At 48.0% G+C, this 16,181-nt stretch overlaps 1 protein-coding gene across 1 annotated transcript in view; it reads right to left on the bottom strand.

Moving 5' to 3' along the window:
* Window positions 1-1,657: 1,657 nt before the first annotated feature.
* DDX46 (DEAD-box helicase 46) overlaps window positions 1,658-16,181 on the bottom strand; it is a 38,120-nt gene continuing 23,596 nt past the window's right edge. Inside the window, exons 15-23 of the mRNA XM_083181423.1 lie at window positions 14,792-14,954; window positions 12,438-12,631; window positions 12,137-12,274; window positions 10,080-10,229; window positions 8,053-8,283; window positions 5,780-5,998; window positions 4,279-4,423; window positions 3,973-4,046; window positions 1,658-1,940 (exon numbers count right to left, since the gene is read on the bottom strand). Coding sequence (XP_083037549.1) covers window positions 1,893-1,940; window positions 3,973-4,046; window positions 4,279-4,423; window positions 5,780-5,998; window positions 8,053-8,283; window positions 10,080-10,229; window positions 12,137-12,274; window positions 12,438-12,631; window positions 14,792-14,954 — 1,362 coding nt within the window. The 3' untranslated portion in view covers window positions 1,658-1,892. The remainder of the gene's footprint in view (window positions 1,941-3,972; window positions 4,047-4,278; window positions 4,424-5,779; window positions 5,999-8,052; window positions 8,284-10,079; window positions 10,230-12,136; window positions 12,275-12,437; window positions 12,632-14,791; window positions 14,955-16,181) is intronic.

Genomic DNA, 16,181 nt, shown 5'->3' with positions numbered 1-16,181 from the left:
TGGGTCGAGCGACCCGTGTCCCGTTCACAGTATGGAGGAGGCAGCACTGTCAGCTCCAAGTACTGCCTCCTCCAGAGCCCCCGATGACGCGCCGGCGCCCAGCTCCGCCCCGTGACGTCACCGACTCGGCAATATGCCATGTCGGAACTTTCAGACCGCATTGCCGTGTTGCTCTGGGGATGGGACCCGTGTCCTTATCCCGTGTGCGACACAGCATTTGCGGTCTGAAAGTAGTATAAGCATCATAAGTGTGTTTTATATTTTTAGGTGTCGGTTTACAGAATTAGAGATGTTGCCGTTAACCAATGAGATTGCAGTTATTCTAGAAGGCTCTAGAATTGGTTGCTATGGGCAATAACTCCACTTCTGCACACCCGCACTTTAGTAAATATAGCCTTTAGCGTCCAATGGATAAACTCAAGAATAAAACTGAACTACTTCTGCAATAACACCACTTTCTGGCCATTACTGATCTAAGGCTGGGCACACACCTCAGCAATGTGGATACCAAGCAATGCATTTTAACGATATATCACACTGCCATACACATACACCCACCTCCCAACTGTCCCAATTAGAGTGCACAGTCCCACTAATTAGACAATGTCCCACATAAAAAACCTCAGTTGAAAGTCAAATTACCAATATATGTTCCAATCCGGTAATTTGCTTGACAGTGTGAACATGGTATAAGTAAACTTACCCTCCCAACACTCCCCAAACTGACCCGGTATGTTCTTAATCCCCCCCTTCTAAGTGCCTAGCCCTAATTCATCCACCCTAATACTTAAACCCCTCAAGTTACTTAATACAGCATACTGCCAGCACTTGTAAAGCTGCCTTATTAACACCACTAATAGCTGGCAATTACAATACACATTGTAACATTCATTTAAACTGAAACGCAAATCACAAGAGGGCCAGTCAATAGGTCGAGCACTTCAAGTAGTTGACAACATATAGCAGACAATTTTTTCTGATTTTTTTTTCTGCATTTTTACAATGTTTCAGACTTTACCATCAACGTGAACTACAACAGTGAACGATAACCTCTGCTGGGAGTAACTAAGTGGCACCTTGTCACCTTGAAGCACAGCGGATGAATCAAGCCATGTGACAGGGATGCAGTACGCTAATTAGGGTTTCAGATGTTGAAAAAAAAAAAAAAAAAAAGTGCCCACAGCCTGGAAAAGGCTAAACAGGGCAGCAACGCAATCAATTTTTGATTGGATGCATTCCGGCCTCCAACTGGTGGCCATGCTGAGCCCGCGCTAGGTGTGCAAATTAGACAAGAGATGGCCACTTTGTATATTTTGCACAAGGACAAATTTTTATTCTCAGCATATTCCGTGACCATCACTAAACGCTGGGCACAAATTTATAAGAATTAAAGCAATTATAAAATGTACAAACCCAAATCGACCTAGGGGCAAATATACCCCCCCCCCCCCACTTCCCCTCCAACAAACATAAAAAAAAAAAAAAACCACTATACACGGTCAATTAAACATTTATGGAAAAGTGTCCAATATCTATCATTTAAAAAAAAAAACTAAACTTTACAAATGTCCAGTAAGAAAGCCACATCTATCATTGGTGGACATAAAATATACACACACACAAAAAAAAATTAAATAAAAAATGATTTCACTTGGAGTGAAATTTAAAAACAATTTTATTTCAGGATGTTGAAATCTATACAAATGTTCCTACTGCCTTACATAATATATTTAAAAAAAAAAAGGAAAAGTTTAATTTCCTCCTTTATTTTAACGGGACTTAATTTAAAATGAAGGCAAAATGTAAAAATAAAAAAAAAGTGCTTCATTTACAACACAGGATGGAAAACGAAAACGATCACAACAGTAGATGCGCCAGCCACAAGCCTAGGTCTAGAGCACTTTGTATCGCCCTTTGTTGGTCGGTTGGTACGAGTTTTGCTGTAAGAGAGAGAGAAGATCAGTTAGTTTTACAGAATGTGGCGAAATACAGTCTTGTGCGCAGACTTTACATTTAAGTGGGCAATGCACTAATATAGCCTCATCGTGTGTGTGTGTGTGTGTCAGTCATTGAGTGGCGTCAGAACTCTGCTTTAATATTATACTGAATTTTGGGATTAGGAATCGGACTACTTTATAGGTTTGGAAATAAAAATGGGCCACTTAAAAGCAGCCCCCCTCAAGAATGGTGTCTGCTCCTCCCAGCACCAATCTGAAAACTGGCTTCCTAATGGCTGGTTGCGGTGTATAGTGAAGAGCGAGTCTGTGGATGACCAAACTCTAAACTTTACAGACTATACCCATGGTCCCAGTGCCCCCTAGTGGATGAAAAATAAAGTACATTAAAAGCTGAATGCCACTAATTCCTCACACTGTCCCTGACATTGCTTTGCGCAGTAAATAATATTCTATTTTTTTTTAATCTACATGTACTTAAACTTATTATTTTTTTAACCACAGCAGAGATCCTAGTTACATCGTTTCCATTGTATACATGTATGGTGGTCTACAACATAAAAGCGGCCAAAAAAAAAAAAAAAGAAACAAAGTTTAGGTGTCCCTGTATATTTTGCTAGGCCAATGAGTGTGAATAAAAGCATACCACTATTTTTGGGTGCGATAATGGGTTGGACAATGTTTAGGTTGAAATGCACAATACATTGACAAGGCGACTTTTTTTGGGGGGGCCAAATATTTTATATTTCATTTTATGTAACTGCCATCAGTAGAACGGTGTACCCTAGCAGGCTTGCTTCACCTGCCACAGTATACTATTCCCAGTAGATGTCCATGTGGACAGTAAATCAAGAAAATATCGGGAATACGTGTGTGCAAAAAATCCAGAAAACTTGCAATCTTTTTGAACCTGTCGACCCGTTATCATAAATTTATCATACGGATACCACTAGAGCTGGGTAAAGGTCTATATAATTAAATTATTATTAAGTTGAGAGCTGTCCAAACAGCTGACCAAGCGACATGTTTGAATGATCATCACTCAGTGGTAAACAGTGACTGACCACAGCCAGTTGCAAAATGTCTATATCGTTCCATTTGGCTTTCAAATCTGTCCTATTTGCCAAAGCATTGTTCAGCCAGCTTCAGGCTGTGAATGGAGATATTCTGAAATCATTATTATATGGATAAGCTTACCCATACTACCCCTTTAAACTGGGACACTCCTGAATTATACAGGTTCTGTGGCTGGCATCACACCTGGCTTTAACCAACCCCGAGAACCTGTATAATTTGCGTGTCACATGGGAGACACTCAGGCAAATGTCTCCTCCCCCGCTCCTATGCTCGGGTACGCTGCACAATGCAGTGTATGATCAGCTCTAGGTCTACGGCTGTCAGACACATCAATGCAAGGATCCAGTGATCTAATGGTTCTGACTTTCACTGACTATATAGCTGAACACAGCCTATCTGTAAGCATGTAGCCAATTCAGTTATAATTGGATCCTTGAAAGATAGTATATAGGGGCAGATGTATTAAGCCTTAACAAGAGATAAATGCAAGGGTGATAAGGAGAGATAAACGTCCAGCCAATCACCTGCTAACTGCCATGTTACAGGCTGTGTTTGAAAAAAGTCAGTAAGGAGCTGATTGGCTGGACGTTTATCTCTCCTTATCACCCTTGCATTTATCTCTTGTTAAGGCTTTATACATCTGCCCCAGTGTGTGTGAAAACTCTTCCCAAGCTGGGTCACGTGACATCCGTGGGTGCCTTGGGGCACGTGCCGAGGTACCGCAAGTTAAGGTGGCCAGATTTATCTGCAGATTTGTCTGGTTGGAACAAACACATGGTTATGGATGAGAGCAAATGACAGTTGACCATTTGCTTGGAAATGCTGGAAAATCCATAACCATGTTTTTGTTCCAACCAGCCAGATCTGAAGATAAATCTTACTAGTGTATGGGCACCTTTTAGTTATCTGTAACCTGTTAACATGATTTATAGTCACTCACCAGTCTGATCAGCTCTTCCTTGATGAGGCGAGTAATCTCCGCCTTTGCTTTCTGCACGGCCAATTCACTGGCACCTAGGAGAAAGTATGTTCAGTGTTAGTCTGGAAGTATGCATCGCCTGTATTTATAAACCTTAGACTTTGATCCAATGTTACGTCTATATAAAATAAATAATACAGGATGGTTGGTAGATACCTGCTATGTGTAGGTAACAGGACCCACTAGACTTCACACACACCCCACCGCACCAATCCTGGGCACCCACAGCTTATGTGAGAATGCAGGATGCAAACAGAACACACTTACTTTCAATGGCCAAATAAATCTTTCTCTCTCCTTCTTTGGGCTCCTTGCCGGGAGGGAAATAAGTTCCCCTGATGGTAATAGCAGCCTCGGAGTATTCGCTGATCCTCTGGAGGGCTTCTTTTGAGGTTACCTTCCACCTTGCCGTCTGAAATGTACAGGAAATTAAATATAGATAATGTATATTTTATATTGTGCTAAATGCACTCACGGGCAATGGATTGCGTACACGCAAAACTGTAAGTGAAAGCCTATATGCTGGGAGCCATCTACTGGAGTCAGTGTACAACCAAACGGTGCCAGTCATCAGAACCCCCTCTCATCACTGGTCCGGGTAAGTGGGGGGCAGATTTATTAAGCTCGGTGAAGTGATAAAGTGTCTGGTTTTTATCACCGACCAATCAGCTCCTACCTGTCATTTTTCAAATCAAGCCTTTAACTTCACAGTTCGGAGCTGATTTGCCGGTGATAAAAACCAGACACTTTATCAATTCATCGAGCTTAATAAATCTGCCCATGGGTGATCCCAGTACAGACACAGGCTGCCTCTCCTGTATAAAGCACTAGGTGACACCTGTATGTGAAAATATTTTTAACCCCTCCACACCATAGACAGTCTCAAAGTGTTTCTCACCAACACAAACTTCCAACACATCAGTGTTGCCAACATTCCAAGTGGACAAACATGTCTGATGCCTGATTGTGTTGTCTCCAATCTCAATACAACAGGTGAAAACACGCCAATACACTTCGCTCTGGTTGGCCAGTTCAATTATTTAAGGCCTGATGGGCCACAAAAAAACAGCATGGATGGACCCCCAATGACCACTGTATATTGCTGCATAAGTTGGTTTTAAGAACAGACAGACCAGATCTGGATACTCATCACCAGGAGGCGGTAGTAAAACACCTAGGCGTATTCCCTTAGGCTGATTTCACACATTCCACCTCCTGCCGGACGGTGAAATCCCGCACACAGTAGTTTATCATGGAGGGGATGGCCACAGCCCGGCAGCCGTCCCTTCCAGTGGCGGGATCCGGCTGCAGCCGTGCGGGCGGGCCGTCCCGCGTGAATGGACACAATAGTGTCCATTCACAACTACTGTGTGCGGCACGGCTCCCTGGTCCGGCAGGAGCCGGAGTGTGTGAAACTGGCCTTACTATGATAAGCAAGTGCTGATATCTGACCAAAAAGATACAGAGGAACTCTACCATTATAAAATCAGAGTGAACACTCAGTCCATAGCTCCAATGCATTTCCAGGTTTTTGTTCCCACCATATACATTGGACAGATAAATCTGTAGGTGTGTACCCTCAATTTGGAAACAAAATGTGCCCTGCGATGAAGTCTGAATTAGGCTTAATGTCTTCTGTGCAAAGTGTGGGTCAATTCTCTGTATGAATACAAGCAGTGTGGTAGACTAGAGGCCCTCGGTGCCCAATGGTAAGTTGCAGTACTTCCCATGGTCTATCACCAACATCATCTGTGCATATTGAGCGTACCTGAGGGAAGTCATTAATCTCCAACTCCTCTTCATATCTCTTGAAGGACTCGTTCGTCCCTGCATCCTGCTTCTCCTCCTCCAGTTTCTCAACAGGGACGTAGTTGAGTTTGGCATTAATCTTTTCTGCCAGCTGCTCTGCGATGGTCTTTGCAGATACTGTGGGGGCCAATATTGTACCTCCCCTGAGGACGGCATGCGTGGCCTGCTGCATCACATCCTGGTGGGTGAGAATATGTAGAATGTAAAAGTATTGTCTACGTATCACAAATGCCAAAATCTCCAAGTACAGTATGTTATACAAACATGTAAGGTAATTGCTCGGACGGCTTGGGATGTGGATCAGAAGATTTGATACAATGTGATGCACCAAATCCCTGTTCTTCACTACCACCGTCAGTCATTCCACTTCATTAATCTCCAGAACTGCCACTGCTGTTCCCCATCTCATTAAACATGGCCATGGTCATTCTGATTTTTATTATTCCCAGTGCTGCCACCGACATTCCCCCGACTCATTACTATCAACAGTGGCATTGCCGATTTACCTGCAGCACTGCCCCTGGCATTTCCCTTCTCCTTAATCTCCAGCACTGCCCCTTGAGTTTCCCTTCTCCATCCAGCACTGCGCCCCAGGCATCCGCTTGTTCCCAAGCACTGCCCCTGGCATGCCGTTACACCATTCCCCCCCCCCCCCCCCCAGCACTGCCCCTGGCATCCCCTTGTCCCCCCCCCCCCCCCCAGCACTGCCCCTGGCGTTTCCCTTCTCCCCCCGGCACTGCCCCTGGCGTTTCCCTTCTCCCCCCGGCACTGCCCCTGGCGTTTCCCTTCTCCCCCCGGCACTGCCCCTGGCATTTCCCTTCTCCCCCCGGCATTTCCCTTCTCCCCCCGGCATTTCCCTTCTCCCCCCGGCATTTCCCTTCTCCCCCCGGCATTTCCCTTCTGCCCCCAGCACTGCCACTCCCTTCACCCCCCAAGCACTGCCACGGGCACTCCCTTCGCCCCCCCCAGCACGGGCACTCCCTTCGCCCCCCCCAGCACTGCCACTCCGTTCGCCCCCCCCAGCACTGACACGGGCACTCCCTTCGCCCCCCAGCACTGACACGGGCACTCCCTTCGCCCCCCCAGCACTGCCCCCGGCACTCCCTTCTCCCCCCAGCACTGCCCCCGGCACTCCCTTCTCCCCCCAGCACTGCCCCCGGCACTCCCTTCTCCCCCCAGCACTGCCCCCGGCACTCCCTTCTCCCCCCAGCACTGCCCCCGGCACTCCCTTCTGCCCCCAAGCACTGCCACTCCCTTCGGCCCCCAGCACTGCCCTGGGCACTCCCTTCACCCCCCCCCCCCCAAGCACTGCCACGGGCACTCCCTTCACCCCCCCAGCACTGCCACGGGCACTCCCTTCGCGCCCCCCCCCCCAGCACTGCCACGGGCACTCCCTTCGCCCCCCCCCCCCCCAAGCACTGCCACGGGCATTCCCTTTGCCCCCCCAGCACTGCCACGGGCACTCCCTTCGCCCCCCCCCCCAGCACTGCCACGGGCACTCCCTTCGCCCCCCCCCCCCCAGCACTGCCACGGGCACTCCCTTCGCCCCCCCAGCACTGCCACGGGCACTCCCTTCGCCCCCCCAGCACTGCCACGGGCACTCCCTTCGCCCCCCAGCACAAGCACTCCCTTCGCCCCCCCAGCACTGCCACGGGCACTCCCTTCGCCCCCCAGCACTGCCACGGGCACTCCCTTCTCCCCCCAGCACTGCCCCCGGCACTCCCTTCTGCCCCCAGCACTGCCACTCCCTTCGGCCCCCAGCACTCCCTTCGGCCCCCAGCACTCCCTTCACCCCCCCCCCCCAAGCACTGCCATGGGCACACCATTCGCCCCCCCCCCAGCACTGCCACGGGCACTACCTTCGCCCCCCCCCCCCAGCACTGCCACGGGCACTCCCTTCGCCCCCCCCCAGCACTGCCACGGGCACTCCCTTCGCCCCCCCCAGCACTGCCACGGGCACTCCCTTCGCCCCCCCAGCACTGCCACGGGCACTCCCTTCTCCCCCCAGCACTGCCACGGGCACTCCCTTCTCCCCCCAGCACTGCCCCTGGCACTCCCTTCTCCCCCCAGCACTGCCACGGGCCCTCCAAAAGCGGAACCCACCAACTAAGTGGATCAAGACACAAAACAGTGATCAGTGTGAGCCATTGCAGTAACATACATTATATATGTATAAGTGCAGCATAAGCTACTGTAGACAATGCATTAGGTGGACATATAAGTAATCCTTACCTGTGCTTCTGCTCCTAGGTTTTTGTTTACGCTGAGCTTCTTGGCCAAGCGTTTAGCCATCTCCAGCTTCTCGGCATTGCCAGCCGTTGGCGGGGGGGCATTAGATATAGCAGACGATCCTCCGGCACCAGCAGCTCCGCCAGCCCCCATTGCTCCGCCAGGTACACCGGGCCCAGCCATGTCCTTCACTCGCTTCTTAGAATTGAACATGCTCTCGATTTGCTCATCAATCTGTAATGCCAAAGTCAGCGTTTACACACTATTTAAGTCCAAAACCTGCCACAGCCCTAAACCTAACAAGTACCGTGGACCATTCTAATCACGTTGTGCGGAGAGCTACCTCCATAGGAGCCGGGCTCACCCTTATCAGTGACATCACCCTGTCCCCTCCCTAGTCATTCACGCCCCCTTTTATTCTTCGGCACTCAGGAGATACAGGGCTGATGCTGGGGTGTAGGAGTAGGAGCAGTCAGGCACCAAACGGGTTAAACCTTTTGCCTCCAGGACAGCCCAGGCTCCTCCCCCTACTATGCCCCGCCTTCACCCTGAGGCCATCAGTTTTGGGTTTGGTGCTGGCAGGAGCCAGAGCACCTTTTTATAACAGGGGCTGCTTTATGCAGCTTAACTTTTATTTTATTATTTCTTTTTATTAGTAGCCTTGTTTTTACACTAGGTGGCAGCGCTGGGTGTCTAATCGACACAAGCGCCGCTGCTTTATCACCCGGTGCGGGTGGCCGCAGCACCGTACAAAGGCGAATGACCTCGGCCAGGTCTTTGGGCACTGGAGGGACTCGCAGCCGGACGCCGGGGACAGCAGGCAACGGCGGCTTCCTGCGCTCAGGGAGCCGCCAGCATCTCCCTGCGCGTGGAGACACCAGGGGCTCTGCAGGGGGCCGCTGGGCTTCTGGCCACACCATTCCCCCACTAGGCCGACAGAGAAGCCAGCTGTGGGCACACAGTAGCAGGCCATCCGGTTGCAGTGCTGGATCCCCGCCACTACGAGGGGGCCATTTCTCTGGAGGTCTCTGTAAGCAGGATGGGGGGGGGGGGGGTGTTTCTCCCCGCCAACTCCTCCCCTGGGGTCATTTGCACGGATTTCCTCACATTTGCATGGGACCTTTCATCCCGCTCTCAGACACAGCCAAGGACAGGACAGCTTATGTGTGAGTTGCTACAATGTGCAAAGACAGCACACAGCTCCAGCCTCCTCTCAGGAGCCAGCATAGGCAGCATCTCTGACTCAGGTGATGGCGCAGCTAGTAAACGGTCGTCTGCACCACCCCACCAGTCTGTGGTACTGCCCGCAGCCCAGGTGGGTTTAGCACCCCCCTCGCTCGAGCCGCCATGGGCAAGTTCATGGTCTGCCTTGGTTTAGAGCCTACAGGAAACCTTGCAGGGTAAATCTGTCAAGAGGAAGGCTGAGGGGGTTCCACGTCACAGTCCTTGTGTACTTCTGACTCAGATTCTGGGTTGGACTCCGAGGACACTGGTTCGTTTTTTTCCGACGTAGAGATCTTTGGCAGCAGAGGAAGATCCGTCGTGGGTGGACGTGGAGGCTTTAGTTAAGGCGGTGAGGGAAGTGTTGACTATGGAGGCCACCGATCCACCTCCCCAGTCCAAGGGCCCTCATTTTAAACTAAAGACTCCAAACTGTAAGTTCAGTTGTCCTAGGAGTCTGTCCTCCCATTACCCTCTTCCAGCGGAAGATAGGGATAAGTGAGAGAATGCTCCTAAGGTTGATGCCCATGTGGCTAGACTGGCTCGGACTTCTACTCTCCCTATTCCAAAGTCTCCCTTTCGACTGCGCACATATCACACACATGCTACCCCCGCACCCTGACCTGCCCGCATTCTAGCAGGATCCTACATACCACAACTAAAAAGGAAAAAAAAAACACAAGCTGCAAGCATTTAGGAAAATCTCAGCTGGTCAACTAATGGCAATACAAAAAAAAAAAAAACATGGCAAGAGGAATCTGCGGCCTTGGAGGAATGGTTTAATATCTTAGAACAATGAAAACACTCACATCGAGAGCGGTGTCTTCGTCATCGGAATCCTGGAGTCCAAGCGCTGCCTTCTGGAGCTTTTTACGCTCATTCGCCAATGCGTGCTCCGTTTCATCAAACTTAAACCCTTTACCAGAGAACCCGCTGGTCTTCTTAATGATTTTTCCTTCCTAAAAAAAAAACATAAAAGCAGCATAAAAAGAAATGAAAAAAAAAAAAAAGGATTCAAATGTAAACAAAATTTTATTTGTGTGGTAAAATATTTAAAGACACACCAGCAACAATAACAGAGGAAACATGTACCCACAAGACGTGCTTTGTGAGTAGACACCGGCAACATGGCAGTTGCTTGGCCTCTTCATACATAAGCAGTACCAGCCTTCTCCCAGCAGGAGGCACTGCAAATAGTACACTTGCATCTATGAATGGATCGATGGAGCTGCGCATGTTTACACTATAATTATGTGCAATATACACACATAGCTCTCACAATACCCTTCAATGCTTTTAAAGAAACAATATTTACAATGCAATTATTCAATCTGGGCTGATACAGGTCAGGTCTCCCCCTCTCACCTCCCAAAAACTGGAATATTTCGAAAACCTTTTCCCCACATCCCCTGATGCTCACGGCGGCCTATAGGGATCCTCTTCATCTCCTGTCCCAGGGGCGCGTTGTGAGAGTGCACTGATGATGTCACCGACGCACCTGCTCATTGCACCCCTGGGACCGGAGATGCCGCTGAAGAGGATCTTGAAGGCCGCCATGGAACGTCAGGGGACCGGCAAGTATGGAAAAAAATATATTCCAAAATCCCAAAAAATCCCTTATCCAACATTCTCGTGGTCCCGAGTATTTCAGATGGATTGATTCCAAAAGAGAAAAATTTTAAACCTATCTGGCTGCTTTTACCCCCCTTCACCTCTTTTCCAGCACCTGCTTGGGTCTGTCCAGAGATTCTCTAAAATGCTTTGAGCACCCATCAGAAGAACTTCTCCGCCTTTCAACGAATCTCCTAACAACTGCAACACCAGCGCCAGACCTACCACGCATACACCATAATAATATCAATACAGATATTGTTAACGATACTTTAAAATCGATTAACACCAACCCCGAACGGATCCAATATATCAATATGGAACTGGCAAGTGGTCCACTCTTTCCTGAGATGATCAAGTTGGGCAAAAACAATTGACCAGCCGAGACAAATGTGGTTCTGCTGGCAAGGGATTCTAAATGAGACCGCCATCGTCTCCAACCAGATTCACCAACATGTCTGTGATTTTGGCCCGCATGCTCGTTATCGCAAATCAGTGTTACTTCCAATGTACAAAGTATGGACAGAAGCAGACGTGCATATCTCAAATGCCAATACTTGCATTAACCCCTTGATTGGTATGCCCAGAAATTTTCCGGGCTCAGCTGCGCTGTCGCAACGGGCTGTCCTGGAAAATTTCCGGGCATACCACAAATATGAAATAGGTGCGTGCCAGTGGTGTCCAGGTGTGCACCACCTCTTGAGCCCCCCCCCCGTTACATCTCCCAACCACCTGTGCTCCGGTGATCATACGACGGAGCTCTTCTAACACCTGCCGCTCCCCCATCCTCTAGGCACCTGCCGCCATTCATTTTGCAACAATGACGTAGACGGCAGGCTCAGGGATGCTCGGGAGCACTCAGGCTTCCGCGTCCTCCCGAGCCGCCGCGACAGGGAGCTCCGGCGTACTAACGACGTAGCGACGGTTGGGGGGGGGGGGGGGGGGGGCTCCTAATCATTTGTGGTGGATTTTGCTGGGGCAGGACAAACCTGCCCTGGTAGGTTTGTCCTGCCCCAGCAAAACCCACCACTCAAGGGGTTAATGAGCTGATGGATGAATAAGAAAGTGATCACACTGACCAACGCAGGAACTTCAGTTTAACATAAAGGAAGAACACCTCCATTGAGTAAGCTCCTTGGTAGATGCATGAGCACAGAAAGCTTGCTGTAATTTTGTACGGGGCTGCGCAGCTCCGGAAACCAATAATTTATAACAGAATTTTTTTTTTTAAGAGAGATTCATAACAAATTCTCACCGCTTTTTGCTGGTCTTTAAACTCCGACCACAGCTTCTCCAACTCGGGGGGAACGGCAGTGCCTGAAAGCTCCAACGCCTTAATGATGTCTCCTGCATAGCGAGCCTGTTCCTCTGTGATAAAAGTAAAGGCATAGCCCTAGAAAGAGAGGTAACCGGTTACTATTGTCTGCAGTGGAGTTAATTCTATATAAAACAAACTCCCCCCATCCAGCATAAACAAACATGGAACAACGTTCTAGCGAGAGGCAAAGCAGCTACTGACATCAGAATGGTCAGAACGACTGCAGGCTCTGTCTCACCTTGTTACCAGCGCGGCCTGTCCGTCCCGCTCGGTGCACGTAGTCCTCATAATGATTTGGGCATGAATAATTAATCACCAAGATTAAGTGCTTGACGTCCAACCCGCGAGCTGCCACGGAGGTGGCCACCAGCAGTTTGCACACGCCATTTTTAAAGTCATTGATGATACTGTCCCGGTCGTATTGATCAATGCCTGAAAAAACGAAACAAAAGCACATTAGATAAACAAGACTTTGTGAACCGACAAAAGTAGTGGAATAAAAACAAACATAACGAAAATACATTTATTCACAACAGTAAAGATGAAAGAGAAAGAAAGGATCGAAAGATAAATTAGGAAAGATCTGATGCATTAAGCTTTACCCTGCAGATGATTTACGATGTGGCTCTTCCACCGTAAAGGTGCGTACGCACTGGCCGATATATCGATGGACCTGGCCGATCGATTTATCTGTGAATACACAGATCTATCGCGATAACTGTGCAACACAGCTGATGCGCAGATAGATTTAAAAATATATCGGCGCATTGTGTTGTGTGAATAGGCGATCTACCAACTGCCTGTAAGTCCGCTGCGGGACCAGCCAGCGATTGACAGTGATGTCAGATTGGGCAGTGTGTATGGAGAACACGTTACCAGATCCGTCTGTAGTTATATCTGCAGATCAACTGATTTATCCCATTAAACCTTAATCATGGATTACACAGGTTCTGTGGCCAATTAAAATCAGATGAAATTCAAGCTTCAAGTCAGTCAAGCCATGTTTAATTCAGGAATATCTCGGTTTAAAGGGATAGTACGATGAGTACAGAGGAGGATAGTAAAACCCTTTCACAACACTCCCAATGCTTGGAAATGGCATCTCCAGGCACCTAGAGACCAGTTCCTCTAGTCCTGTGTACAGTGCTACTGGTGGGTTGGAACTAAAGGTTTCAAACTACTCTGTTCCAGGACTGACCAGAATTGGAACCATATCCCGAATCAGACCCGCCATTCTGGTGTGAAAGAATTTTAAGAATTTTAAGCGCTCTCCTGATAACAGGAGTCTGATTTCAGCGGCAGGAAACAGAGCTTCACTTCCAAGTATTAAAACAAGGAGAAACGTACACACACAACCTATATACATTTAACCTAAAGCTACATAGACCTCACAAAAAGGAATGTGATCCAAGGGCGAGAAATGCTCTTTCCTGCCCGTACACTACAAAAGGGAGGCATAATACTGTATTATGCTAATTTCACCTATACTGAAGAACTGTAATAGAATGATTAACTCCCGTTCTCTCGTGATGAATACTGACAGTTCCCTTGTTCAATCTTTGGGTATTTGCAGGGTGTTAAAGGTCTTTGACACAAAGCCCCGGGGGCAATAAGCATTTGACTGCTCACCACCACACATCTGCAATCACTGCATCTCCCGCCAGATGGGGGGCAGCTTGCTTGGAGACAAGACGCATTACTCCTGTAACTCCCTACTGGAGACAAGCACTCTTATTTTGCACTGGGAACTAACATATTCAAAGAGCACGCTCCTTACAACTAGACTTTTGGCTCAAAAAATACTGTGGAACCCCCACACGCCAGTAATCGATTATGGATTTGAATATCCTTGGCCTGAGAATTTCTCATTACAAGCTGTGTTTGCAGTCATACCATTATGGTCTACAGCGGCTTATTTTTGTAACCCGATCTCTATCATATGCAGGATTTCTCCCTGGCCGCTCCTGATCGCTGGAGTGTCCACAAAACTCCAACTTTATATTATAGTTTGTCACCGCTCCTCCGAAATCTGCCGCCTCGGTCCTCTTCTCCCCTTTGTGTCCACCCAAACCCCCCTATAGACTGTAAGCTGTTTTGAGCAGGGCCTTCTCTTTGTCTGCTACAATATGCGATTTTATATACTGCCTCATTTAGTCTGCACTAGTGATGACACTGGGCAAAAGAGGTGCTTGAGTGCCGTCGGGAGAGGGCGGCAAGAGGGTTCCGGCGGCGGAGGAGCAACAGTGCGGCCTGCGCAACGTGACCTTTAACCAAGTAATGCTGCGCAGGCCACATACCGGGGACAGCAACAACCGGGCAGTGCCTGAGCGGGTGCTCAGGCACTGCCCGGTGTCAGGGAGGTGCAGTCTAATCCCGAAATCCTGGGATTGGAATCCCAGACATTATGGGGCCAAATCCCAGTATCCCGATCCCGGGATTGGCCATCCTAGTCTGCACGTATGTTTTTTATCTCCTTGCACGGAGCTGCAGAAGCCTTATGGCGACTCACAAACAAAACATTATATACAAACACGTAAATAGTGTCACATAAGGCAGGCACCGGAATAGTGCCATAATAACAGTAAGCTGTACCTCCATGTAGCGACAGGCAGGGGTACGACGCTCTCATTAAGTCCTTCAGCAACCCATCGGCATGTTCCTGTTTGTCCACAAATATAATGACTGACCCGGTCTCCTGATAATGTCCCAAAAGCTCCAGCAACTTAAGAAACTTCTTGTCTTCCTCTATTACAACCTAAATACAATAGAAAGAACATTTATCGCAATACTTAATAACGTTACTGCCAGTAATCCAATATAATAAAAAAAATGCTGCTCCTTAACACTAAGGGGGGAATTCAAGTGTTTTGCGCACTGGCAGCCACTAGATGGTGCCCGATGGAGAAATTTAAGGGTCGCCCACAGCCGCTGACATTACTGCTATGTTGTTCCGTCATTTTGACAGAATGGTAACTGGTTGTATATATTTAGATCAGTGATGGGGACCTCGCCAACTACAGCTGCTGTTGAACTATACATCCCAGTATGCCCTGCAACAGTTTTGCTATATGGCCATGCTAAAACTGTTGCAGGGCATGCTGGGATGTGTAGTTCAACAGCAGCTAGAGTGTCAATGTTCCCCATCGATGTTCTAGACTAGAGTTTGCCATGTAAAAAGTTGACAATATAGCAACAGACAGCAACAGTTTAACCATAAATCGCTTCCAAATACAGGGTGAGCCTGTAGATAATGTAGATAAATGTAAGGTTATGCACCTTGGGAGACACAACCAGTGTGCAAGTTACAACCTTAGCGGAAAGGAACTGGGTAATTCCATACTTGAAAAGGATCTAGGAGTCCAAATAGACAGCAAACTAGGATGTAGTGCCCATTGTAATGTAGCTACAAAAAAGGCCAACAAAATTCTGGCATGTATTAAGAGGGGAATGGAAACTAGGGACTCAAGGGTAATTATGCCACTATATAAAGCATTGGTGAGACCTCACCTAGAGTACGGAGTACAGTTCTGGGCCCCACACTATAAAAAGGACATCATAGAATTAGAAAAAGTCCAAAGGCGAGCAACAAAGCTTATTATGGAATGGAGAATTTAAGATACGGGGAGAGATTAAGCAATTTGGGACTATTTACATTAGAAAAGAGACGTTTAAGGGGGGACATGCTCAACATGTACAAGTATATCAAGGGCCAATATAAGAAACTGTCACGCACCCTCTTTTCTACTAGAAAGGAATCTAGGACCCGAGGGCATGAGTATAGATTAGAAGAAAAAAGATTTCATTCAGCTAGTAGAAAGAATTTCTTTACGGTCAGAACAGTCAAACTCTGGAACTCTCTTCCCAGAGAGGTGGTAACGGCTGGCTCATTAAATGCGTTCAAGGCAAAGTTGGACAAACATTTACTGGAGAAAAACATCCATGGGTACAAATAAGAAATATAATTTGTCTGTAAAATACCAGA

This window comes from Crinia signifera, chromosome 4 (genome assembly GCF_055691185.1).
Source record: "Crinia signifera chromosome 4, ASM5569118v1, whole genome shotgun sequence".
NCBI lineage: Eukaryota > Metazoa > Chordata > Amphibia > Anura > Myobatrachidae > Crinia > Crinia signifera.
This window is presented reverse-complemented; position numbering and strand designations above follow the sequence as displayed.